Source organism: Vipera berus, assembly GCF_964194415.1.
Source record: "Vipera berus genome assembly, chromosome: 6".
Classification (NCBI taxonomy): domain Eukaryota; kingdom Metazoa; phylum Chordata; class Lepidosauria; order Squamata; family Viperidae; genus Vipera; species Vipera berus.
In genome coordinates, this window is record NC_138208.1 from 12,399,063 (window position 1) to 12,419,781 (window position 20,719).

Here is a 20,719-nt window from a genome sequence, read left to right on the forward strand (position 1 = left end):
AGGCTCGCGCAGCATAATCTCTCACTATAATTCAGAGTGGCCCTTTCTTAAAATAATTTCACACATTCCTGTAAAGATAGCCAGAACTTCAATCTGGTTAAAAAAAAAAGCATCGATTCATACTTCTTCTTATACAATACTCCAGTTCTTATTTTGGGGATTTACTACAATCATTTTCTTTTGGAACGTTGTGCCTCCAATAAGAAGATATTGAAACAGCTGCTGATCCAATAAAATGCGACTACTGAACTTGTGGGCCAAGTACAGGGATTAAGAGGGTACACAGTTTGTGACAAAGTCAGCACCTCCCAATTTAACAAGAGGAAAAAGGCAGCTGTAAATTGAATGTATAGAAAACAGAGATTGGAAAGAGCTAAAGGACACAAGGAGGGAAGAATCAGCTCCATTAATGGGCCCTAATTAGAATTAAGATGAACGAAGGCTTCAGATTTTGCCTCTTGACGCCATCTTCTTCTCTGGAGACAATGCTGTGAATCTTGCAGTGAAGTATCAAGAAATGACAATTATTTCAAAATTGTTCTCCAGACAACATTCAAAGTATCTCCTGGACCAGGGGTTGGCAACCGGAAAAAGCAAAAGAGCCACTCGGAACCGGTTCCATCACACACAAATAAAAGTGGGAGCCGCAAAGTGCATGCGCACCTTTGGAGAGGTGCACGCGCACCTCCACCCAAATGGGTGGCGGTGCCACCCGTTTGCAGACGTGCTGCTCCCGGTTTGGAAAGCTGCTGCGGCCCGTTTGCAAAGCTACCGCCTTCGGAGGAAGGCGGCAGCTTGCAAACGGGCCGCGGCAGCTTTCCAAACGGGCAGAGCCACCGCCCATTCCGAGAGGTGCACATGCAGCTCTCCAAACCTTTGGAGAGGTGTGTGTGCACCTCTCCGAACGGGCAGTGGCACCGCCCGTTTGGAAAGCTGCCGCAGCTTTCCAAACGGGTGGCACCACTGCCTGTTCGGAGGTGCGCATGCACCGGGCGACTGGGAGCCGCAGGAGACAGCTTAAAGAGCCACATGCGGCTCCGGAGCCACGGGCTGCCAACCTGTGTCCTGGACCCTCTATAATCAAAGTACTCCCAAGAGTTATTACTTAAAAACAAAGTTTTAAACAGAACACAAACTTTAAGGCCATTTCCCTAATAGGAAAAGATTTCAAATCCAGCCAGAAAAATATGATTTGTCCACCCCTTTTTTTTCTCAGCCACATAATTTCCTTGTCACACCATTTCTAGAGTAATTGGGGGGGGGGGGCTTTTAGCAACTTTACTTTTCATGTACAATCAATAAAGATTTTTGTATTTCATACACAAGTTTTATTGACAGATGGTTTGCACACTAGATATTTCAAGTTAGAAGGGAGAAAAGATCCATGCTAATGTTAACAGTTTTATTGGCCACCTTAATTTCTTTTCCTCATTCAAGCCCTTCAGAATTTCTAAGACAGTCCTTAAGATATGAGAGAAATGAGTTAAAAAAATTACTACTTAAAAGAGTCAAGGGGGGGAAAAGATCAGCAGCAGTTTGGCAGTGTTTCCACGTGACATTGGAAACACCAAACCTTAGACCTCCTCTTTTTTCTCCAGCAAAATTTTGTGCAACTCATTTGCATCTTCACTTGTTTTCACCCTTATCAATATTGGCAGAGGGACTGTGGCATTCTTCTCGTCAATGGGTGGGTTTGGGACACAAATAATGAGAACGTTGTTCTTCCCTGTTCTTGAACATGGCATCTTGGGAGGCACCAAAATGTTCAGCAATATATTGCCTGCAAGGAAGAAAAGCAAATTTTACAATAAGATTTAAGATTTATTGAGATTTTTATACCGCCCTTCTCCCAAAGGGACTCAGGGCGGTTCACAGGGCATAAATATAAACAACAGTACAAACATTAAAAGATAATTAAATTAATGCCCAAGTTAAAACCAGAATAATAAAACAAACCAATAAAAAACCCAAGTACCCCCATCAGGCCAGACCCGCTAGTTCAAATAAATGGGTCTTCAACCCGCGACGGAAGGATCGGAGGTCTGATGCCATCCGGAGCTCAACCGGCAGTTGGTTCCATAACGCCGGAGCACCCACAGAGAAGGCCCTCCCCCTGGGGGCCACCAGTCGACATTCCTTGACAGGAGGCACCCTGAGGAGGCCCTCTCTGTGGGCGCGCACAGGGCGGAGGGGAGTCGACGCCGGCAGCAGGTGGTCCTCGAGGTATCGCGGACCCATGCCATGCCAATAAAACAATAAAACTTAGCTGAATTATAGGTAGTCCCCAGCTTTATGACCGTAATAGAGTCTGCAATTTCTATCGTAAGTCATGACGGTTGTAAATCGAAGCACCCTTGTGGTGGGTGTTAAATGAATGCAGAAGTCATTAAGTGAAGCGATTCAATCCTTTGGGTGTTTGTTTTTTTTTGCCAGAAACTGGCTGAAAAGGCTAGGAACTGCACCGTCTCTAAAGGTGAGCTGGTTGCTAAATACCTGAAATGCAGCGATGCAAGTGTGTTTGTGTGTTGCTACCAGAACTCCAAAACCAGATTGTAAATAGTTTCGGGGAGGAGGGGGTGTTTGGTGTAACTCTGAGCAGTCATTAAATGACCAGTCATTAAGTAACAATTACCTGTACACATTCAATACAGCAAAATAAAATTGATATCTAAAAGAAACACCTATTTTTGAAGCACTGAAGAGTTTTGGCAGCTTAAGTGGATTCGTTTTTCTTTTGGGAAGTGATTCTCTCAACTCCAGGTCAAAGGTGGCCAATCAATTAGGAGAATTCATTCAGAATAAAAGTGGGTGGGGGGAAAGAAAGGCATAAAATGGACAGGGCTAGCTCTCTTGGTGTAGTGCACAGAAGGATACGAGTCGTGCATATATATTTTTTTTTGCTGTATTAAATCTTACAATTAAAAACAATCGGAAGACACACCACTAATTTGTAGCAATCGCTTAGCAAATTTCAGCACCACAGCAAGAGGAAGCGTGGAGAAGAGGGAATTAAAAGGCCCAAGGGACAGAAAATAGCCACCTCTGATCCAGGCAAAGGTAATTCCAGGTAAAGACCATTTATCTGGGTGTTGTGTTATCGTTTTTGTTATCTTTGAAACTTACACATTTTTCATTGCCATTTTGAAGTCAATGAAATACCAGGCAGCCAAAAATGCTTGTCAATATTGACTGGTCAACCAAGTCCTAGCAAGTGACTAGATCCTCCTGGGACTTGGACCAGACTCTGCAGAAACGTTCACAGAGTCCAGGTGACTGGTTATATGGTGAGAGCATACGGCATGCTTGGGCCCTGACTTTCTCGCGGGATAAAAGGCGGGAGGAGCTGGAGTTGACAACTGCCAATAACCGAAGGGTTGGCTGGCCAAGAGCACCCAGGAAGTAAAAGGCCTCTTACTCCTGAAATGTCTTCTACCGCTGCAGCTTACCTCCGCCTCATTCTTTCTGGATCATGTGGATTTTGGACTACAATTAGCCACGACTTCTATTACAAGAATATCTTATGGGGCTTAGAGGTGTTGCTGCTGCAAGCTATGGATGCCACAAAGCAAAATGCATTTTTTTTACGTTCATCTTTACAATGCCAAGGGTCGTATGAGTCTGGGGGACATAAACATTTAATTAAAGTAACATTGGGAGGGGAGCCCTTTTTACTGGGTAAGGTTACTTTGGTCGTCTTGAATGAATGGTTCGCACTGAGAATGTGCCCATAATACTTTTGGTGGTTTCCGATACCATCAACCTTTCGAGGTTCCAGGATGGAATGGGACCGCTTTTCAGAATGCCCAATCTTTGCAGAGATGAATTCTCAAAGTCTTCCTTCTCAAATGCTCTCTCCCTTTTCATTTAAATGCAAGGGACCTGCTTGAATCCTACAGCGTGTCACGAGGTTGTGCCGCTCTGAATAAGAACAAGCCGGATCCAGATAAGCAGGATCTCGGTCACTCAAAATCAGATCTAGCTGTCCTGTGCAGTGTTACATCTCCTCCGGATATTCATGGGTACGCTTTCAACAGTTCATGGACTGAAAGACCTAAGCCTTATAATAAAGACATATTTTGCAATTATTATTTTTTTAAAAGAAATGTCACATACCTAAGTTGGTATCTGCCCGTATTAACAACTGAGTTTTCTGGTTGCTGGCAGGTTTTAAATGTAGTGTTCCTACTCCCTTTTCTTTAAATTCGTTATCTTTCTTGTAGAAAACTTTGCACCTAGAAGAAAACAAAAAAACACACTGTTTGGGAAGTGAAGACATCCTTGGCTGAACCTGTGCCAAGAGGACAAGTTAACAACAACAACAAAAAAAAAACAACAACAACAACCTGTCCCACTAGTGTAAATATTATTTCGGAGGATCTACAGAAATCAAGTTCTTTTTCATTGTGACTGAATTATACGTCAAGATGATTTAAAATTGAAGCAGATCGTTTTCAGAAAATAGAGCGATCAGAAGCAGTTGAATGAAGATTTAAATACAGGTAGTCCTCGACTTACAAAAGTTCGTTTAGTGACTGTTCAAACTTACAACAGCACTGAAAAATGTGACTTATGACCCTTTTTCAAAGTTACGACCTTTGCAGCATCCCCATGGATCATGCGATCAAAATTCAGATGCTTGGCAAACTGGTTCCTATTTATGACGGTTACAATCTCCCGGGGTCACGCGATCCCCTTTTGTGACCTTCCGAGAAATAAAATCAATGGGGAAGCCTGATTCACTTAACAACCGGGTTATTAACTTCTCAACTGCAGGGATTCACTTCACAACTTTGGCAAGAAAAGTCATAAAATGGGGCAAAACTCACTTAACAAATCTCTCACTTAGCAACAAAAACTTTGGGCTCAATTGTGGTCATAAGTTGAGGACTACCTGCACTTCCACTAGTGCATTCCGTAATAAATACAACCAACTGGTAAATGCAAGCGGTCAAGATGTAAAGAACAAAATGCAAGAGATACAGGTAGTCCTCCATTTACGACCAGTCACTTAGTAACCATTTAAAGTTCTGATATTCCTACTTTGTGTGTGTGTGTGTGTGTGTGTGTGTGTTTACTTACGACCCAGATTCAGAGTTCCACCAGTTGCCCCTCCCCAAGGTCAGGGGACCACACTTTGAGCACTCAGCAATTGGGCTGCATTTACTGTTATTTGCAGTGTTTCGTGGCCATGTGACCACATTTCACGCTGGTTTTGCCAAAAGCCAGCATTCACTTCCAGCTTCTGGCAAAACCAGGCCCACACCGAAGCCCTGGTTCGCTTTAGGATCGTGATGTTCACGTAACAAAAAAAAATCAGGCTTTTACAAATGTCACTAGTTACGAATGTCATCAGCTGGCCCCATCAGGGTCGTAACTCAAGGAGTACCTGCATAGTAGGGAAGGCAATAGATGTAGCCACATACTATGTTACCAATGAAGGAGAACATTTGTAGCTCAGGGCGGAGGTCCTTGGTGTTCTCTGAGCTTGCTTGTTTTCTTGCAGATGTTTCATTACCCAACTAGGTAACCTCATCAGTGCTAGGAAGGAAGGAGGAGGAGGAGGAGGAAGACTGTGGGGCTCTTGGTGCTCTCTGAGCTTCCTTATTTTCTTGCAGACATTTCATTACCCTACCTAGGTAACATCATCTGTGCTATTAAGGAGTTGGGTTTGGTGTCAGTTTATATTCTGGGGTCTTGCCTGTCTGGCTAGGTGTAGGCGGTCTTAGGGATTCTTTGGTTGGGGTATTGCTTACATGGATTGTTGGTCTGAAGTTGTTATAAAACTTCCTAGACCCACAAAGGCAAAGGTTTTTTTCCCCCCTGCCCATCCTGTCTGACTCTAGGGGCCGGTGCTCATCTCCGTTTCTTAGCCGAGGGAGCCATCGTCATCTGAAGGCATTTCTGTAGTCAGGTGGCTGGCATGACTATACGCCGCGCCACATGAAACGCTGTTACCTTCCCATCCATGTGGTACCTAAGTATCTACTTGCATTTGCATGCTTTTGAACTGCCAGGAGGACAGGGGCTGGGACAAGGAAGGAAGCTCGCCCCATTGCATGCTGCTCGGGGGTCTCGGACCTGGGTGGCCAGCTTTCCAAGCTGACAAGCTCAGCGTCTTTGACCACTGAGCCATCCTACCCCCCTTTTTATAAACATAGGTAAAGGTTCCCCCGCACATGCGTGCTAGTCGTTTCCGACTCTAGGGGGCGGTGCTCATCTCCGTTTCAAAGCCGCAGAGCCAGCGCTTGTCCAAGGACATCTCCGTGGTCATGTGGCCGGCATGACTAGACGCCAAAGGCGCACGGAACGCTGTTACCTTCCCACCGTAGTGGTCCCTATTTTTCTACTTGCATTTTTACGTGCTTTCGAACTGCTAGGTTGGCAGAAGCTGGGACGAGTAACAGGCGCTCACTCTGTTACGCGGCACTCGGGATCCGACCCGCCAAACTGCCGACCTTCTGATCGACAAGCTCAGCATCCTAACCCACTGAGCCACCGCCTCCCTTTACTTTATACACATACGCAATGCTAATCATGCAACTTTACTCGCAAGCCCAAAAGTAACTCACTTCTTCGAGTAAAAGGCATCCTCTTCTTTTACTTCATTAATGACTACTTTGGGTGGCTCTTCCTCTTCTTCACCACCCCCTGCTGGGATAAAGCATTCCAGATCAGAATTATATTTCGCACCAGAAATTTTACTGTTTATGAAATTGTACCGCTGTGTGTAAAAACCTTGATGCGTAAACGACCCGAATGAAAATTTAGGGAAATATTTCAGAGGCATTCAAAACATTTTCTATTTTGAAGGTTAAAAAAAAAGGTCTTCCAGCCTGAATGCCAATCATAACAAGCTCATTTCCAACCATTCCTACTTACTTCTGGTAAATTGGAGCGTCCCATTTTTGAATCTGAAATGGGTGCACGCCTCTTGGATGCAATTGCGCTCTTCCCAATGAGAAAAGGGACAGAAACGAATAGTTCCTCTCCCCATTCTTAGTATTTGTAAGTCCTTGAAATCCAGAAGCAAGCGCAAAAAGAATTTACAATAGCAACAAGCAGGAGAGGCAGCATATATATTTCCTACCTAACCCATTAGGTAATCCAGTCGGGTTTGGTGAAACTCACACTAGGGATAAAAGTTTGCAAACCCCAGAAAGCTTTGAAGTTGTTTTGGAGTCCTACCTAACCTGTAGCAGATAAATGGACTTTGTGCTAATGCCACTCAGCAAGAAATACTGTAGATGAACTTTTTGCTAATCAGTTAACCAATGTATGTAGGAAACATATCACAGTAGTAATGGGGGACTTTACCCTGAAACAATCTCTGCATCAAGTGGGAGATCAAACAGCTTTCAAACCAACCTAGCTGACAATTTTGTCATTTGAAAGGTAGTGGAGGGACCAACAGAATGTGATAAAATGACAGAGGGGGTTGATGTTGCAGGAATTTGGGGAGAGTGACCGTGTCCTATTGGAATTTAATGTGATGCAGACATAAGCAATAGAACAAAATCAAACTAGTGTCTTAAGACTTTAAAAGAGCTCATTTCAACCAACGAGAGAGCTTGGGAAGGATTCCATGGGTGAAAATCTTAAAGGGGAAAACAACTCAAGCAGCTTAGGAAACTCTGAAAAATGTGATTATAAAAGACTGTCCACCACGATGCCACTGTAAAAGAAAAATAAGTAATCAAGGAAGAAACCAGCATGGTTGCATCTGATAAACTGAAAGACAAAAAGGACAAGTATTAAAAAAATGGAAAGAAGGATACGTAACTTAAGATAGAATACCAGCATATAGCCCAAATCTACAAAGATGAACTCAGGAAAGCTAACGCTCACAATGAACTAAGATTCGCAACCAATTTCAAAAACAATCAGAAATACATACTAAAATAGAAAATGGTAAGAGCACATCATCTAACCCTAGACGAGTTCAAATCACCAGGATCAGATGAATTACATCCCAGAGTTCTGAAGTAGTTGGCAGGTGTGATCTTGGAACCACTGAATCATCTCTTTCAAAGATCCTGGAGCACCAGGAAAATATCAGAGGACTGGAAAAGAGCTGATGTGGTTCCCATCTTAAAAAAAAAAAAGAAAGAAAAAAGAAAAGGGGTGGTGGTGTTTGGATCCAGGAAACTACAGACCAATTAGTCTGGGAAGATCTTGGGAAAAATAATCAAACAACAGATCTGCAAACACCTCGAAGCAAGCAAAGTTATAACCAGAAGCCAACACGGGCTTATCAAAAACAGATCATGCAAACAAATCTTGCTTCGTTCTTTTACAAAGTGACTAAATTAGTGGATCAGCAAAATGCTGTGGATGTAGTATACTTAGACTTCAGTAAGGCATCTGACAACCTACTTCCTAGTAAGTTAGAAAAATGTGGGAAAGAGGGTAGCACCACCAGATGGATTTGTAACTGTCTTGACAAACAGTACTCAAAGAGTAGTCCTTAATGGAATTGCAGCTATGTGGAGGGAAGTAAGCAGTGAGGTACGCCAAAGTTCTGCCTTAGACCCAGTACTCCTCAATATCTTCATAAAACAATTTAAATGAGGGAATAGATGGGAACTTATCAAATTTGCAGACAACACCAAGCTGGCAGGAATAGCCAACACCCCAGAAAACCAGCTCAAGATCCAAATGGATCTCGACAACTGGAACACTGGGCCCTATCCAACACAATGAAATTCAATGGCGAGAAAAGCAAGGTTTTACGCTTAGGTAAGAAAAACCAAATGTACAGGTACAGAATAGGTGGAAATTGGCTCAATAGTAGTAACTGACAGGGATCTAGGAGTCGTAGTGGACAACTACTTAAATATAAACCAGCAATGTGCTATAGCAGCCAAAAAAGGCAATGCAATCCTAGGCTGCGTTAACAAGAGGGACAGAATCAAGATCACGTGAAGTGTTAGTACCATTTTACAATGCCTTGCTAAGACACACTTGGCATACTGCATCTTGTTTTGGTCACAATATTAAAAAGATGTTGAGACTCTAGAAAGAATGCCGAGAAGAGCAACACAGAGGATTAAGGGGGCTGGAGGCTAAACGTGAAGAACGGTTGCAGGAATTGAATATGTCTAGTTGAATGAAGAGAAGGGCGAAGGGTGACATGATACCAGTGTCCAATACTTGAGGGGCTGCCCCAAAGAAGAGGGAGTCAAGCTATTTACCAAAGCACTAGAAGGAAGGAGAAGAAGATGGAAATTAATCAAGGAGGGAAGCAACCTAGAACAAGGAGAAATTTCCTGAGAACAATGAACCAGTGGAAGGACTTGCTTTCGGCCGTTGTGGGTGCCCCACCCATGGAGGTTTTCGAGAAGAGACTGGACTGTCATTTGCCCAGAATGGCATAGGGTCTCCTACCTGAGCAAGTGGGGTGGATCAGAACAGCGTTCCCCACCCTTTCCAGCTTGGCGAACCGGTGGGACAGGAAATGGTTTTGTGCGAGTGACAGGTGCTCACGTGAGCGAACACACTTCATTTCTCCAAGCGGCGCTCACCACTTGCACAAATGGAGCTGCACGTGCCAGCACACTGACCCGCTTGTGCGGTCTGCTTCTGAACGGGCCACAGCCCAGGGGTTGGAGACCTTCCAACTCTCTTATTCTGTCATTCAGGCACCAATAACTTGAGTTCTTTATGTACGTTAAGAGGACTTCAGGGGAAGACTGAGACAGGCTCAGACTGCTTGCCATAGCTTGGCACCAGCAGGACAAAAAAACACTCTAGCTAGTTCAGAACGCTTTGGTGGCTGCCGAGAAGCCCACAGGGGCTACAAAAGGCTCCCTTGCAGTCCAAACAATTCCACTATGTAGCTTCTCTCTTACGATTCTTCTCTACAACAGAGAGATTGGGAGAAAGGTTTCTTGCTTCAATCTGGACACTAATGCAGAGATCTCCAACCTTTCCGGGCTCAAGGACCGGAGGGAAGCAGAGCAGCTACAAAATTGGTGTGCAAGCACGCACGGCACTAGCAGCCCTGTTTGTGCATGCGGCGAGGCCGTGCACATGCGTGAACGGTCCACGGCGGCTAGCAGCCTGTTCGTGTCGTGCAAACCGGCCGGAATAGTGGAGCATGTGCAAACGGGCTGTGAACGCCCGCCCTGTGCTAGCATTCTTGTTCACGTCAGCGCGCATGCACAAATAGGGCTGCAGGTGCTAGTGCGAGTGGGGGGGAAACGCACGCCCACGCATGAGCGCACCAGCCAGCTGTTTCCGCGGCAAGCTGGCCAAAAGCCCACGGCCCGATCCCGGGCTGCGAACCATAGGTTGGGGCCCCCTGACATGCAACCATTAATCCTCCCACCTGTTGTGATTCAGTGTCAGCCTGTGCTCCCAGCAGCTGAGTCCCATGAATCTGAGGAGGAGGAGGAAGAGGAGGAGGGGTTTGGAGAGCCTTTGGTGTCAGAGGGAGGCTCTGATGCACTGCAGGACTCTCAGCCTGGCCCCTCCAGTCTCATGAGGTTCAGCTGTGTGAGCACAAGGTGTGGGACTCAGAAGAGTCACACCTGAACCTGTTCAGAGACACTAGAAGCAGAAGGCAATCCAGCAAAGCAGAGCAGAGAAAATCAATGAGGCAACTCAGTGAGAGGAGGAGAAGGCAGTGAGAAGTCACGCCTTGGGACTGATAATAAAAAGGGAAGGTGTAGGCGGGGCTGGTTGCTGAAGGCAACCGTTTGGAGACATTCTAAGACAGGGGTGTCAAACTCAATTTCATTGAGGGCCGCATCAGCATTGCCGTTTGCCCTCAGGGGGCCGGGTGGGTGTGGCCTGGGTAGGCGTGGCTAGAGTGCGTATGGCCTACTGGGTGGGCATGGCCAGCTCTACATCGTTCACATCAAGGGTGCCTATGGAGGCCTGGGCAGGAGTGGGACAGATCTGAAGGTTTCTGGCAGGAGGAGGGTCTCTGGGCCAGGGCCAAGGCAGTGGGGGCCGTTCCCTCACTGTTTCCAGGATGGCTTCACGGGCCGCATGAAACCACTTCATGGGCTGGATCTGGCCCCCGGGCCTTGTGTTTGACATGTCTGTTCTAAGAGAATCCTGGTCTGTTCTTGATACTTCTGTTTAACTCATTTGTTGACTCTTGTTTGATATTTTGATTCATTTATTGAAGGAAATAATCTGTTGCTTTTTTGTTTGAACTGTAAATAAATTTGGGTTGGGTTTTTCCAGCCTATTTAGTGTAAAAAGGAAAAATGGGTTGTCCCTGACAAACAAACAGGGCCGGTCGTAGGCTGGAACAGAACACCCATCCCCAAACAAATGTAATGAATTTGTAAACGTTGATAGCTACACCCCCCAAAAAAACCCCCCGAATGTAATGACAGGCCGTCTGCAACATGAATGGGGACATATCACTGAGATTCTCATCAGAGAGTTAAATGGGATCACACCATTTCTCAATCTCTAACTCACATCCCACTTACTTGGTTCATGGCTACCGCTTTCAGCCGGGGCGTCTAAGGCATTGTTGGAAAAGGAAGGAGCCACCTTGGCTTGACTTGCATCTTTGCCAAACGGACCTCCATTTCCAGGGGAAAACGAGAATCCAGACCCGACCGTCCCTGAACTCAGATCAGAGTTGTCACTTTTGTCGAAAGAGAACAAGGTGGTAGAGGCAGCTGCCGGTTTAAGTTCTATTTTCTTCTCCGATTCTGTTTTCTTCCCAAGTGCATCCTCCGACTTGCTGCTGTTAAAGAAAAACGTGGAGCCCTGCGGAAGGGCCGAGTTGCCAAAGGCAGGACGAGGCTGGGCTTCGGTGGCTTTGGTGCTGCCACCGCTTCCAGGGCTGCTGTTGCCAGCCAGGCCCTGCTGTTCTATCTCCACCAAGTATTTCTCGTAGTCGTGGAAGATGGGGCTCAGGTCACAGAGAGGATTGGCATTGACATGTTTGACTATCCAGTCCCGTACAGAACAATTGAGGGCAGCCAACTGTTTATGATAACTCTCTGAGTTGCAGGCTTTGCTCTGAGTGAGTCCCGAGGACAAGGGCTCTGGACTCTCGCCGTTGGCTTCCACGTGGGCAGAGGTTTTCTCGAGGATAACGCTATTTGCTGAGCCGCTGGAGACCACAGGACCTGTAAAATATAAAAATATCCAAGGACTATGATTACAAACGGCCGTTGTGGAGAATCACCATTTAAAAAAAAAAAGAGGAGAGGCCTCCAAAATCGAGCACAGGAGTGCTCAAACATGGCCACTTTTAAGACTTGTGGACTTCAACTCCCAGAATTCCCCAGCCAGCAGGAGACCAAGGGTGGGTTTTGCAGCATACCCTCCAACTTCCAAACAGGCTCCCCAAACTTGGGGGGGGCCCTCAAGATTCAATGGCAATTCTGGATCCCATCATTTATTTAGTCCTTGCACTTATATCTCGCCATCCCCACATTCACATTGGTCATATCTGTGACATTTCCAGTGTCAGGGTGTCATACCATCGCTGTGTGTGTGGTCTTCCCAGCTGAACAGGAAGGCAAAGTCAGAGGAGGAAGCCGGATTCTCTTAAGGACCCCGTGGTTCACTTAACAACTCTGGCAATTCACTTACCCACAGTGGTTAAAAAAAAAAAGTTGTAAAATCGGATAACAACTGCCTTGCTCACAACAGAAATTGTCATCAGGAGCTACCTGTACTGGATTTATGTTAACAAACAAAACAAAACCTTTTGCCCACTAGGTTAAATGCAGCTTACTCTTCAGGGGACCCCAGGCTAAATGAATCCTTCCTTTTTAAAACCATACAGCAGGGTTTTATTTCCCCCCAATAATTTTCATTTGAAGATATTAAAATTATTTCCCCCTAGTAAAAAATAATAAAAAAGAGTAAACTTACTAAAAGTAGGTTGCGTTTCTGAAGCCGTCTTTAAGCTGGAGAGCGAAGAGCTGTGCGTAACGCTGCTGGAGCTGCCGCCACCATTGGATAATACTCCAAAAGATTTTGCTCCAGGGCCATTTCCGAAACCAGAAAAAACACCAGTCCCGGAAGGTAAAACGAAACCTTTAAAACCCTTAAAAGCTCCACCACCTTCTGACTAAAAAAAAAAAAAAAAAAAAAAAAAGAGAGAGAACAGAAATAAGTTGTTCTGCGTCTCTCAGAGTACAAAAGCCCATCCTGTGCCTATTCAGAAGCGATGGGATTTTCTTGCTATTTTTTTCCCCAGGATGGCTGCATCTGCAGTAAACCCCAGGTGTTCCTGATGGTCACCGCTCCTCTCTTGTTCAAAGACAAAAAGCTTAGGGCCACCTCTAAAATGGTTTATTTCTCCCAAATGTTGCTTCGCGGGCAGTTGCCAGTTGTTTCAGCCACTGCTTTTAACAAAATGTCCTTCCATTTTTACAAAGCCTCCATGGAAGAGAATGCCTTCCTTAACTGAACATATCTTGTGCAGGAGCCCCCAGTGGCAGCCATCCGAGCGTGCCTCCAAAGTAACATTTTTAAAAGGCAGAATCATGCCACTTCAGGGAAAACTACCAACTACAGCGTACACTGTGTAAGTCAATCCCCTGACCCAAAACGAAAGACTGTGAGTCATCTAAAGATGACTTTTCTTGCTGTTACAAAGATAAGTCAATAGTTAAGTCAGAGCAGCTAAACTTCCTGTTCTTATTTTCAAGGCAGGTTTATTTTGACCTTATAGCTGAAAGAGAAATGTTTTGAATTCAAAAAGTTCTGCACATACTTAATAGTAACACGGAGCTATTTTAGCCCTCTTCAGACATTTAAGTTACAAATGGCTAGAGAGGCCCCAAGAGTACATAATTCTAAAGGCGACCTGTGCACTATAGCAAGGCTCACAAACAAGTGTACGCTTCAGCTTCAGTTTGAAGGAGGGCAACTTCACGAGACTTGGAAATCACATGGATTTGCAGAATTAGCCTGGAAGAATCCTGGGAGTTGAAAACCACTCAGTTTATTTATTTATTTATTTATTTGATTTATATACCGCCCTTCTCCTGAAGGACTCAGGGCGGTGTACAGGGCAATAAAAATAAGAATACATTAGTTAAAATAATATTAAAACCCAAACCCATCAGGCCAGGCCGGCTTGTTCGAATAAATAAGTTTTTAGTTTAAAGTTACTGAGGTTGAAAAACATTTGAGTTTAGCCCCTGGATCCTGTTAGCTCTCCCAGCCTTTTCGCATACGTCATACGCGTTTAGAAAGAGTATATGGAATTCACTACAAACCACCAGGAATAAAACAACTCTTAAATAACAGTATTCCTTAATTCCATAAATATTGTTTTTTCTAATTCAGATGATTCGGTTGCACATATAGCAGTAGCAATTAGACATATACCACTTCACAGTGCTTTACAGCCCTCTTTAAGTGGTTTACAAAGTCAGGGTATTGCCCCCAACAATCTGGGTCCTCATTTTCCGACCTCGGAAGGATGGAAGGCTGAGTCAACCTTGAGACGGTCAGGATCGAACTGCTGGGAGTGAGTTAGCCTGCAATACTGCTTTCTAACCACTTCGCCACCACAGCTCTTAATAACAGAAGTTGAATAACTAAACAGAATACTGAAGGAAGTACAATGTTGCATTCTGCCAACTTAAGTTTTCACTATTAAGATATACAAGCGTTTACCAAAGGTACATAATTCACGCCTTTTCTGGATGAGAGAGTCAAGGACTGTGACGGGGACTCAGTTTCCTTTATTATTATTTAGCGTTAAGGGATCCATATAAACAGTGGAAAGCTACATTTTTTAATAGTTAGGCCTAACCACAAAAATAAACTTCTCTCATCCCCGTTAGAAAAAGAATGGCTAGAAACATGAAAATCTTTCAGAATTCTGATCTTCTTCAAATGCTTCCCCAGAGAGACATTTCATGTATTATGAATCTTCTAGACCAGGGGTAGGCAACCTTGGTTCTTTTATGACTTGTGGACTTCAACTCCCAGAATTCCTGAGCCAGCCATGCTGAGGGGAAAGGGAAAGGTTTCCAAGCTGAGTCGTGCTGGCTCAGGAATTCTGGGAGTTGAAGTCCATGAGTCATAAAAGAGCCAAGGTTGCCTAGACCTAGGCCGCTTTATGACTCGTGGACTTCAACTCCCAGAATTCCTGAGCCAGCCATGCTGAGGGGAAAGGGAAAGGTTTCCAAGCTGAGCCGTGCTGGCTCAGGAATTCTGGGAGTTGAAGTCCACGAGTCATAAAAGAGCCAAGGTTGCCTAGACCTAGGCCGCTTTATGACTCGTGGACTTCAACTCCCAGAATTCCTGAGCCAGCCATGCTGAGGGGAAAGGGAGAGGTTTCCAAGCTGAGCCATGCTGGCTCAGGAATTCTGGGAGTTGAAGTCCACGAGTTATAAAAGAGCCAAGGTTGCCTACCCCTGCTCTAGAATTACCCAATGACATTTGGCATCAAAAATTTAAAAGAAATGCAATTATACATTAGTCTGAGTTTGTTAGTGTGACTATTTAGTAAGAGTTCTGTTTATATAATAAGCTAGCATTTAGTGACAAACTATTTTTAGGCAATGAAAAGAATTAGACAAATTAGTGGAAACCTTATTTTAAAATGATATATATACCTCAGTCACTACATTTCTACGCTTTGCCTTCTTAATTGCTCTGTTCTTCAAAACTTCCTCACTGGCCACTGAGAAAGTTCCCACCTGCAGAGAATGGTGAAATTCTTAGACAAGCAAAATGAAAGTAGTCTGGAAAAAGAAATCCCAGCAAAACCCATTTTCTTAATACTCCGGCTCTCAGATGTAATCATCCACTTATCAACACCATGAGGAGTTCAAAGTTGTATCACAATAGGCAAGCGCTTGGCATATTTAAATTTTATAACATCATTGTGGATGATTTCTTATGAATCATTTTTGTGGGTATCATAGCTGCTCACTGACTTGTTCAAAATATTTAGAACATGTTTTCCATAAATATTTCCCAAAAGATGTCAACTGACAGATTCCCCTCAAATGAGTCATTATTTTTAAGAAGCATATTTATTGTAATTTTCCCAATGAACTTTAGAAATCATTAAATTCCTTTCAGAAAAAAAACATAATTATTTCTATTTTTAGATAAGGATGTCCTTTAAGAGATTCCACCATTCATGTTAGTGTGTGTGTATGTATGTATGTGTATATATATATATATGTGTGTGTGTGTGTATACACACACACACACACATATATAAAAACTCACCTGACAGGTAATCTTACAAATCAAGCTGGACCCAAATTTATGACAATTTGTGCAGTGTGCAGATTTTGCCAGAAATTGGCAAGAAGGATTGCAAATTGCAATTATGTGGTTGTAAGATGCTGCAGGTGGTTGTAAATGTGAGCCAGTTGTCAGGCATCTCAATTGCAATCGCTTGACTGCAGGGGTGGGTGTGACAGTGGTTTGTGTGAGTACTGGTCGTAAGTCCCTTCTTCCGAGATTGTAGTCCCAGGTTGTAACTTTGAATCATCATTAAACAAAGAGAGTTTGAGGACTACTGTACATTCAAGGGCTCTAAATGGAATGACGTGATCTCTCCTCTGTTTTTTTTCCTATAGCAACTGGGAGATGGATTGGGCTGAGAAAAGAGGATGGGCAGTTCCATCTCCCAGGGGGATCCTTGGCTGAAAGGGAACCTGAACAGGGCTCTTGACAGTGCCAACCCAACATCTTCATGCTGTACCACGTTGGCAGATTTTGCTTATAAACACAAGAGTAACTTCGACACACAGTCGAAGTATACAGACCAGTGTTTCTCAAGCATGGCAACTTAAAAAGATCTATGGACCCTTCCAGAATATCCAAGCCAACATACTGGCTGGGGCATTCTGGGAGTTGAAGTCCACAAGTCATAAAAGGGCCAAGTTTGAAGACCCCTGGGCTAGTATGTGAGAAGGTTGAAACCTTGCAAGAGATTGAGGTGAAATTATGAGATCCTAAAGGCAATGCCATTGTACAAAGAGGCTGCACAACCTTGTCATACCTGTGGCTCAGCACAAACGTGTGTGATTTCCCTTCCTTACTCAACTGCAGAAGCACTTCAAAGTGAGAGTTTCTTTCGGGCTCGACTCCTTCATTAGTGAGACCCCATCAGAGGCAGACAATATAAAGCTTAATTAAGGAAGCTGTTTCTGTGTCATCAGGAAGACGCACAGAAATCCAAATGTCAACAGTTACAATAAGTCTAGTTACAACTGGCATGCACTATCAATAAAGTCTTCATGAATTCATCTCTCTTTTATCACACAAGACAGGTCATTTTTAATGCTACAATAACCAATACACTGGTGATCCCAGACTTTTCTTATAGAGCCAAATTATAGAAAACAGATTTTTCCCTGTGACTGTTTTGGTCTTGACTCTTGGTAGATTCAAGAAAGGCTGGACAGACTGGCCCATTACCTTCCCAGTTTTGCAAAGTACTTTTTCATAGATATCAAAAATACTGTGACATGCATTTGTGCACTTCACGTACTGTTGCTCTAAGTCAGGGGTAGTCAACCTCGGCTCTTTTATGACTCATGGACTTCAACTCCATGAGTCATAAAAGAGCCGAGGTTGACTACCCCTGCTCTAAGTTAATGAAAGCAAGTCTTGTTTACCTCCTCCGTTTCTTCTTCCTGATCCCAATTTCTGTCAGTCAGCTCCTTCTCTGCCACTCTTTTAGCCATTTTATAGCACTACTGCATCACAGCAAGTGACAATTAGTTGTGTTTCAGATCTAGTTTAAAAAAAAGAAAAAGACGACAAAATCAGGATCTTTATAGCCTGATAACCAAAGATATAGTAATAATGTTGCATAATAGTTCAGGTACCCTATTTCCTAAGACACAATCTCAAGGAACTGTCACACTTCTGACCAGCCAGAGTTGCTGCCATACAGATGAAATTGGAGGGGAGACAAAGTAAACTACTTTGAGATCCCCCAGAAAAACCGAGATAGGCATGCCAGTAACATCAATAACATGAGGAAGTGTCTAGTATGATCTGCCAATGACATTAAATTCCACACCTTCATACAGAATTGGGGTGTTGGAAAAGAGGCAAATTTAGCCCAGATGTCTCACTGTTATGTTTCTGAGAGACAATGGTTCTATAAAAACTATGAAGGATTGGAATTTGGGAAATTTCCAGTCCACTTTGGGGCTTTAAAAACAGGAAAACTGAGCTACTCCTTGAGAGCCAAACTGCACATTGCTGACAGTTGAAATTGCAACTGACCATCATCCTTGCTACTATATGTACATATCTGATATCCCTCTGGCTGTAATATCTCTCAACAAATATTATAAAAACAACCCCCAAAGTGGTCTTCACATTGCAACTCTTGGGCTCCTAGTAAAGGAGGCACGCAAGCCCCATATTTTAAAGGGTTTACATTTAAAAACAAAATAAAGAAGGCAGCACAGTGCAAACCACCAACATCTAGTATGGAATTTCCGGGTATACTCTAGCACAGGGGTAGGCAAGCTTGGCTCTTTTATGACTTGTGGACTTCAACTCCCAGAATTCCTGAGTCAGCATGGCTCAGCCTGGAAACCTCTCTTTCCCCTCAGCATGGCTTGCTCAGGAATTCTGGGAGTTGAAGTCCATGAGTCATAAAAAAGCCAAGGTCGCCTACTCCTGCTCTAGCATATAATCAAAGATTCTTAGAAAACTGAAAATGATGCATGGTCATACTTCAGTGCCTTGTTTAGAAAGGTGCACACATATCTTCCCCCAAAGCAAAAGTAAACTATAGAGAAAACAGTGGGAGCACAATTTCATTTGCCATTCTTCCATGAAATGGTTTTGTGATAGGTCATCTTCAAGGCAGCCATTTTGTAAGAGGACCCACAGCATCCTTAAAACTCCAAATTTACTGATCTAACAGTCATCTAGTTTTATATGTTTATCCCTGGCATTAGGAACTCAGGATAGGAATTCTTGTTTGGCCAACAGATGCTTCTTTAAAGAATCTAGTGCCACCCCACCGTGGTTGCACAGAAGCCTTCTCGTTGTAAAACTGGGCCTCCACAAATACGTTCTTCCTGGTCTCCTTCCTCTGAGAAGCCCCCACCAGCAAAAGCACTGCCTGAATCAGCCCAACAGCTCTGGTGGGAACCTGATGAAGTCATAATGCTGTGGATGAAAGGATACCAGGCTATTTTCAAACAAGAGCCCCAGTCAAACTGGCCGCCAGAAAGGGAAAAGCCAGTTTCCCAACCAACGTGTCCCTGAAAAATGAAGATCGCAAGATATGGCTGATCCCTTGCTCATGCCACCTAGTCCAGTCTCAAAGATCCGGATTAGATGCAACAAAACGACTTCTCTGCGTCTGCAACAACCTCAATGCTGGTCCAAAACGGAGTAAGTAATAAAGAGGATCCTCAACAGGCATGACAAGAAACTATTACACAAGCAGCATTAAGAACAAGCCACGGTCCCCTATTTTTTCCTCCTGACTCGCCCAGGAAGAGGGAGTTTGTAGTCAAAAGCCAGCAGAATCTGGAGCTACTTTTCGTATCAATATATTCTCTATATACTCTCTAGAACGGGAGAAACAAATTCAAATGACAGAATTCACACAGAAAATATATTTTAACATTTTTTCAAAGCCAGCAGAGTTTTGAGATGCGGCTTATAGTTCGTTCTCTCTCTCTGCTCTACACCAGGGGTCTTCAGGCTTGGCCCTTTCACGACTTGTGGACTTCAACTCCCAGAATTCCTCAGCCAGGCCCGCTGGCTGAGGAATTCTGGGAGTTGAAGTCCACAAGTCGTGAAAGGGCCAAGCCTGAAGACCCCTTGTTCCACACCGATGTTTCTCAACTGCATTGCCTTTAAGATGGGTGGACTTCAATTCCCAGAATTCCCCAGCCAGGACATGGGGAGTTGAAGCCCCACCATTTTAAAGGGGATGCGGTTGCGAAACATTATACTTACAGCCAAAGCCATCAATGAATGCTATCATCAAGGCTGCGCGCGTTTTTGACACAGCTGCCACCGGGGCCTTAGCGGGCGCACCAAGCAAGCCCTTCATCAAGACCCGAGGAAGAATTCCCGCGCTTTCCGGGGAAGCTCCGGTCCCTCCCCCGGTGCTTCCGCCTTGGGCTTTCCTAGAGAGCGACGGTCTAGGCCTGCCCGCCCACTGCTCCCTCCCGCTAGAACCGGAAGTCCAAGGGGGAAGCCGGGGGTGCCCCCCCCCGTCTTCGGTGCTGCTGCTTGAGGGCTGGCTTTCCCCAGGTGGCGCGGCGGCGAGACAGAGCGGTGAGGCGGCTCCCAGAGCATCGCTTGCCATCGTCCCCCCCGCCGCTCCTGCCCGTGCTTCCCCGCTCGAGAGACCCACCGCCGTCGGGCTCGTAGCGGCCGCTTCCTCCCGGCCGTGGCGCTGCCCGCGAGGAGCGGCAGCGGCTTCCGCTTCCGGCAACCGCCGCGCCCCGCCCCCAGGGAGAGGCGGGAGGGGGGGAGGGAAAGTCGACGCGTCGCGGGGCGTGGCCTTCGTCGCCCGGGAAACCGGGCGGAGGACTTCCGAGGACGACGGGCTGCGTGGCGCTCCGCCCTCCTCCGCGTAAGGATCTCGGATGCCTTCGGGCGCTCGCCCGTTGCGCGACTCGTGCCGGTCTCGGGATGGGAGACCACCTGGAAATGCTAGGGCTGGCAGGGTGTGGGTGGATCACACGGCTAGCCGGGAGACGACAGGGATCATCGAGGGATCCAGGGCCGAAGGAATCGACCTCTTTCTGCTCGGCAGGGGGCAGGC

The 20,719-nt window shown here is 45.1% G+C and overlaps 1 protein-coding gene across 3 annotated transcripts; it reads right to left on the reverse strand.

Moving 5' to 3' along the window:
- Window positions 1-1,086: 1,086 nt before the first annotated feature.
- Window positions 1,087-20,386, reverse strand: NUP50 (nucleoporin 50). Of its 3 annotated transcripts, none has more exons than XM_081331545.1 (8): window positions 20,306-20,386; window positions 17,583-17,701; window positions 15,558-15,641; window positions 12,853-13,051; window positions 11,448-12,098; window positions 6,570-6,648; window positions 4,114-4,232; window positions 1,087-1,780 (listed from the first exon to the last, which is right to left on the reverse strand). In XM_081331545.1, the coding sequence occupies exons 2-8, from the start codon at window positions 17,649-17,651 to the stop codon at window positions 1,575-1,577; spliced, it is 1,407 nt and encodes a 468-aa protein (XP_081187671.1). In that variant the 5' UTR covers window positions 17,652-17,701; window positions 20,306-20,386; the 3' UTR covers window positions 1,087-1,574. The 3 variants fall into 3 exon arrangements, with proteins under 3 accessions (XP_081187671.1, XP_081187670.1, XP_081187672.1); XM_081331544.1 differs by having other exon boundaries at window positions 1,094-1,780; window positions 6,570-6,651; XM_081331546.1 differs by lacking the exon at window positions 15,558-15,641 and having other exon boundaries at window positions 1,094-1,780; window positions 6,570-6,651.
- Between the last annotated feature and the right edge of the window lie 333 nt (window positions 20,387-20,719).

Bases quoted from the DNA above. Each gene is read 5' to 3' on its own strand.
- NUP50 (XM_081331544.1), bottom strand. From the start codon at position 17,651: ATGGCTAAAAGAGTGGCAGAGAAGGAGCTGACTGACAGAAATTGGGAT. The intron at 6,652-11,447 runs GTAAGTGGGATG...GCTTTATCCCAG, and splicing joins AAGCGGTAGCCATGAACCAA to CAGGGGGTGGTGAAGAAGAG. The intron at 4,233-6,569 runs GTGAGTTACTTT...GTTTTCTTCTAG, and splicing joins GATGCCTTTTACTCGAAGAA to GTGCAAAGTTTTCTACAAGA.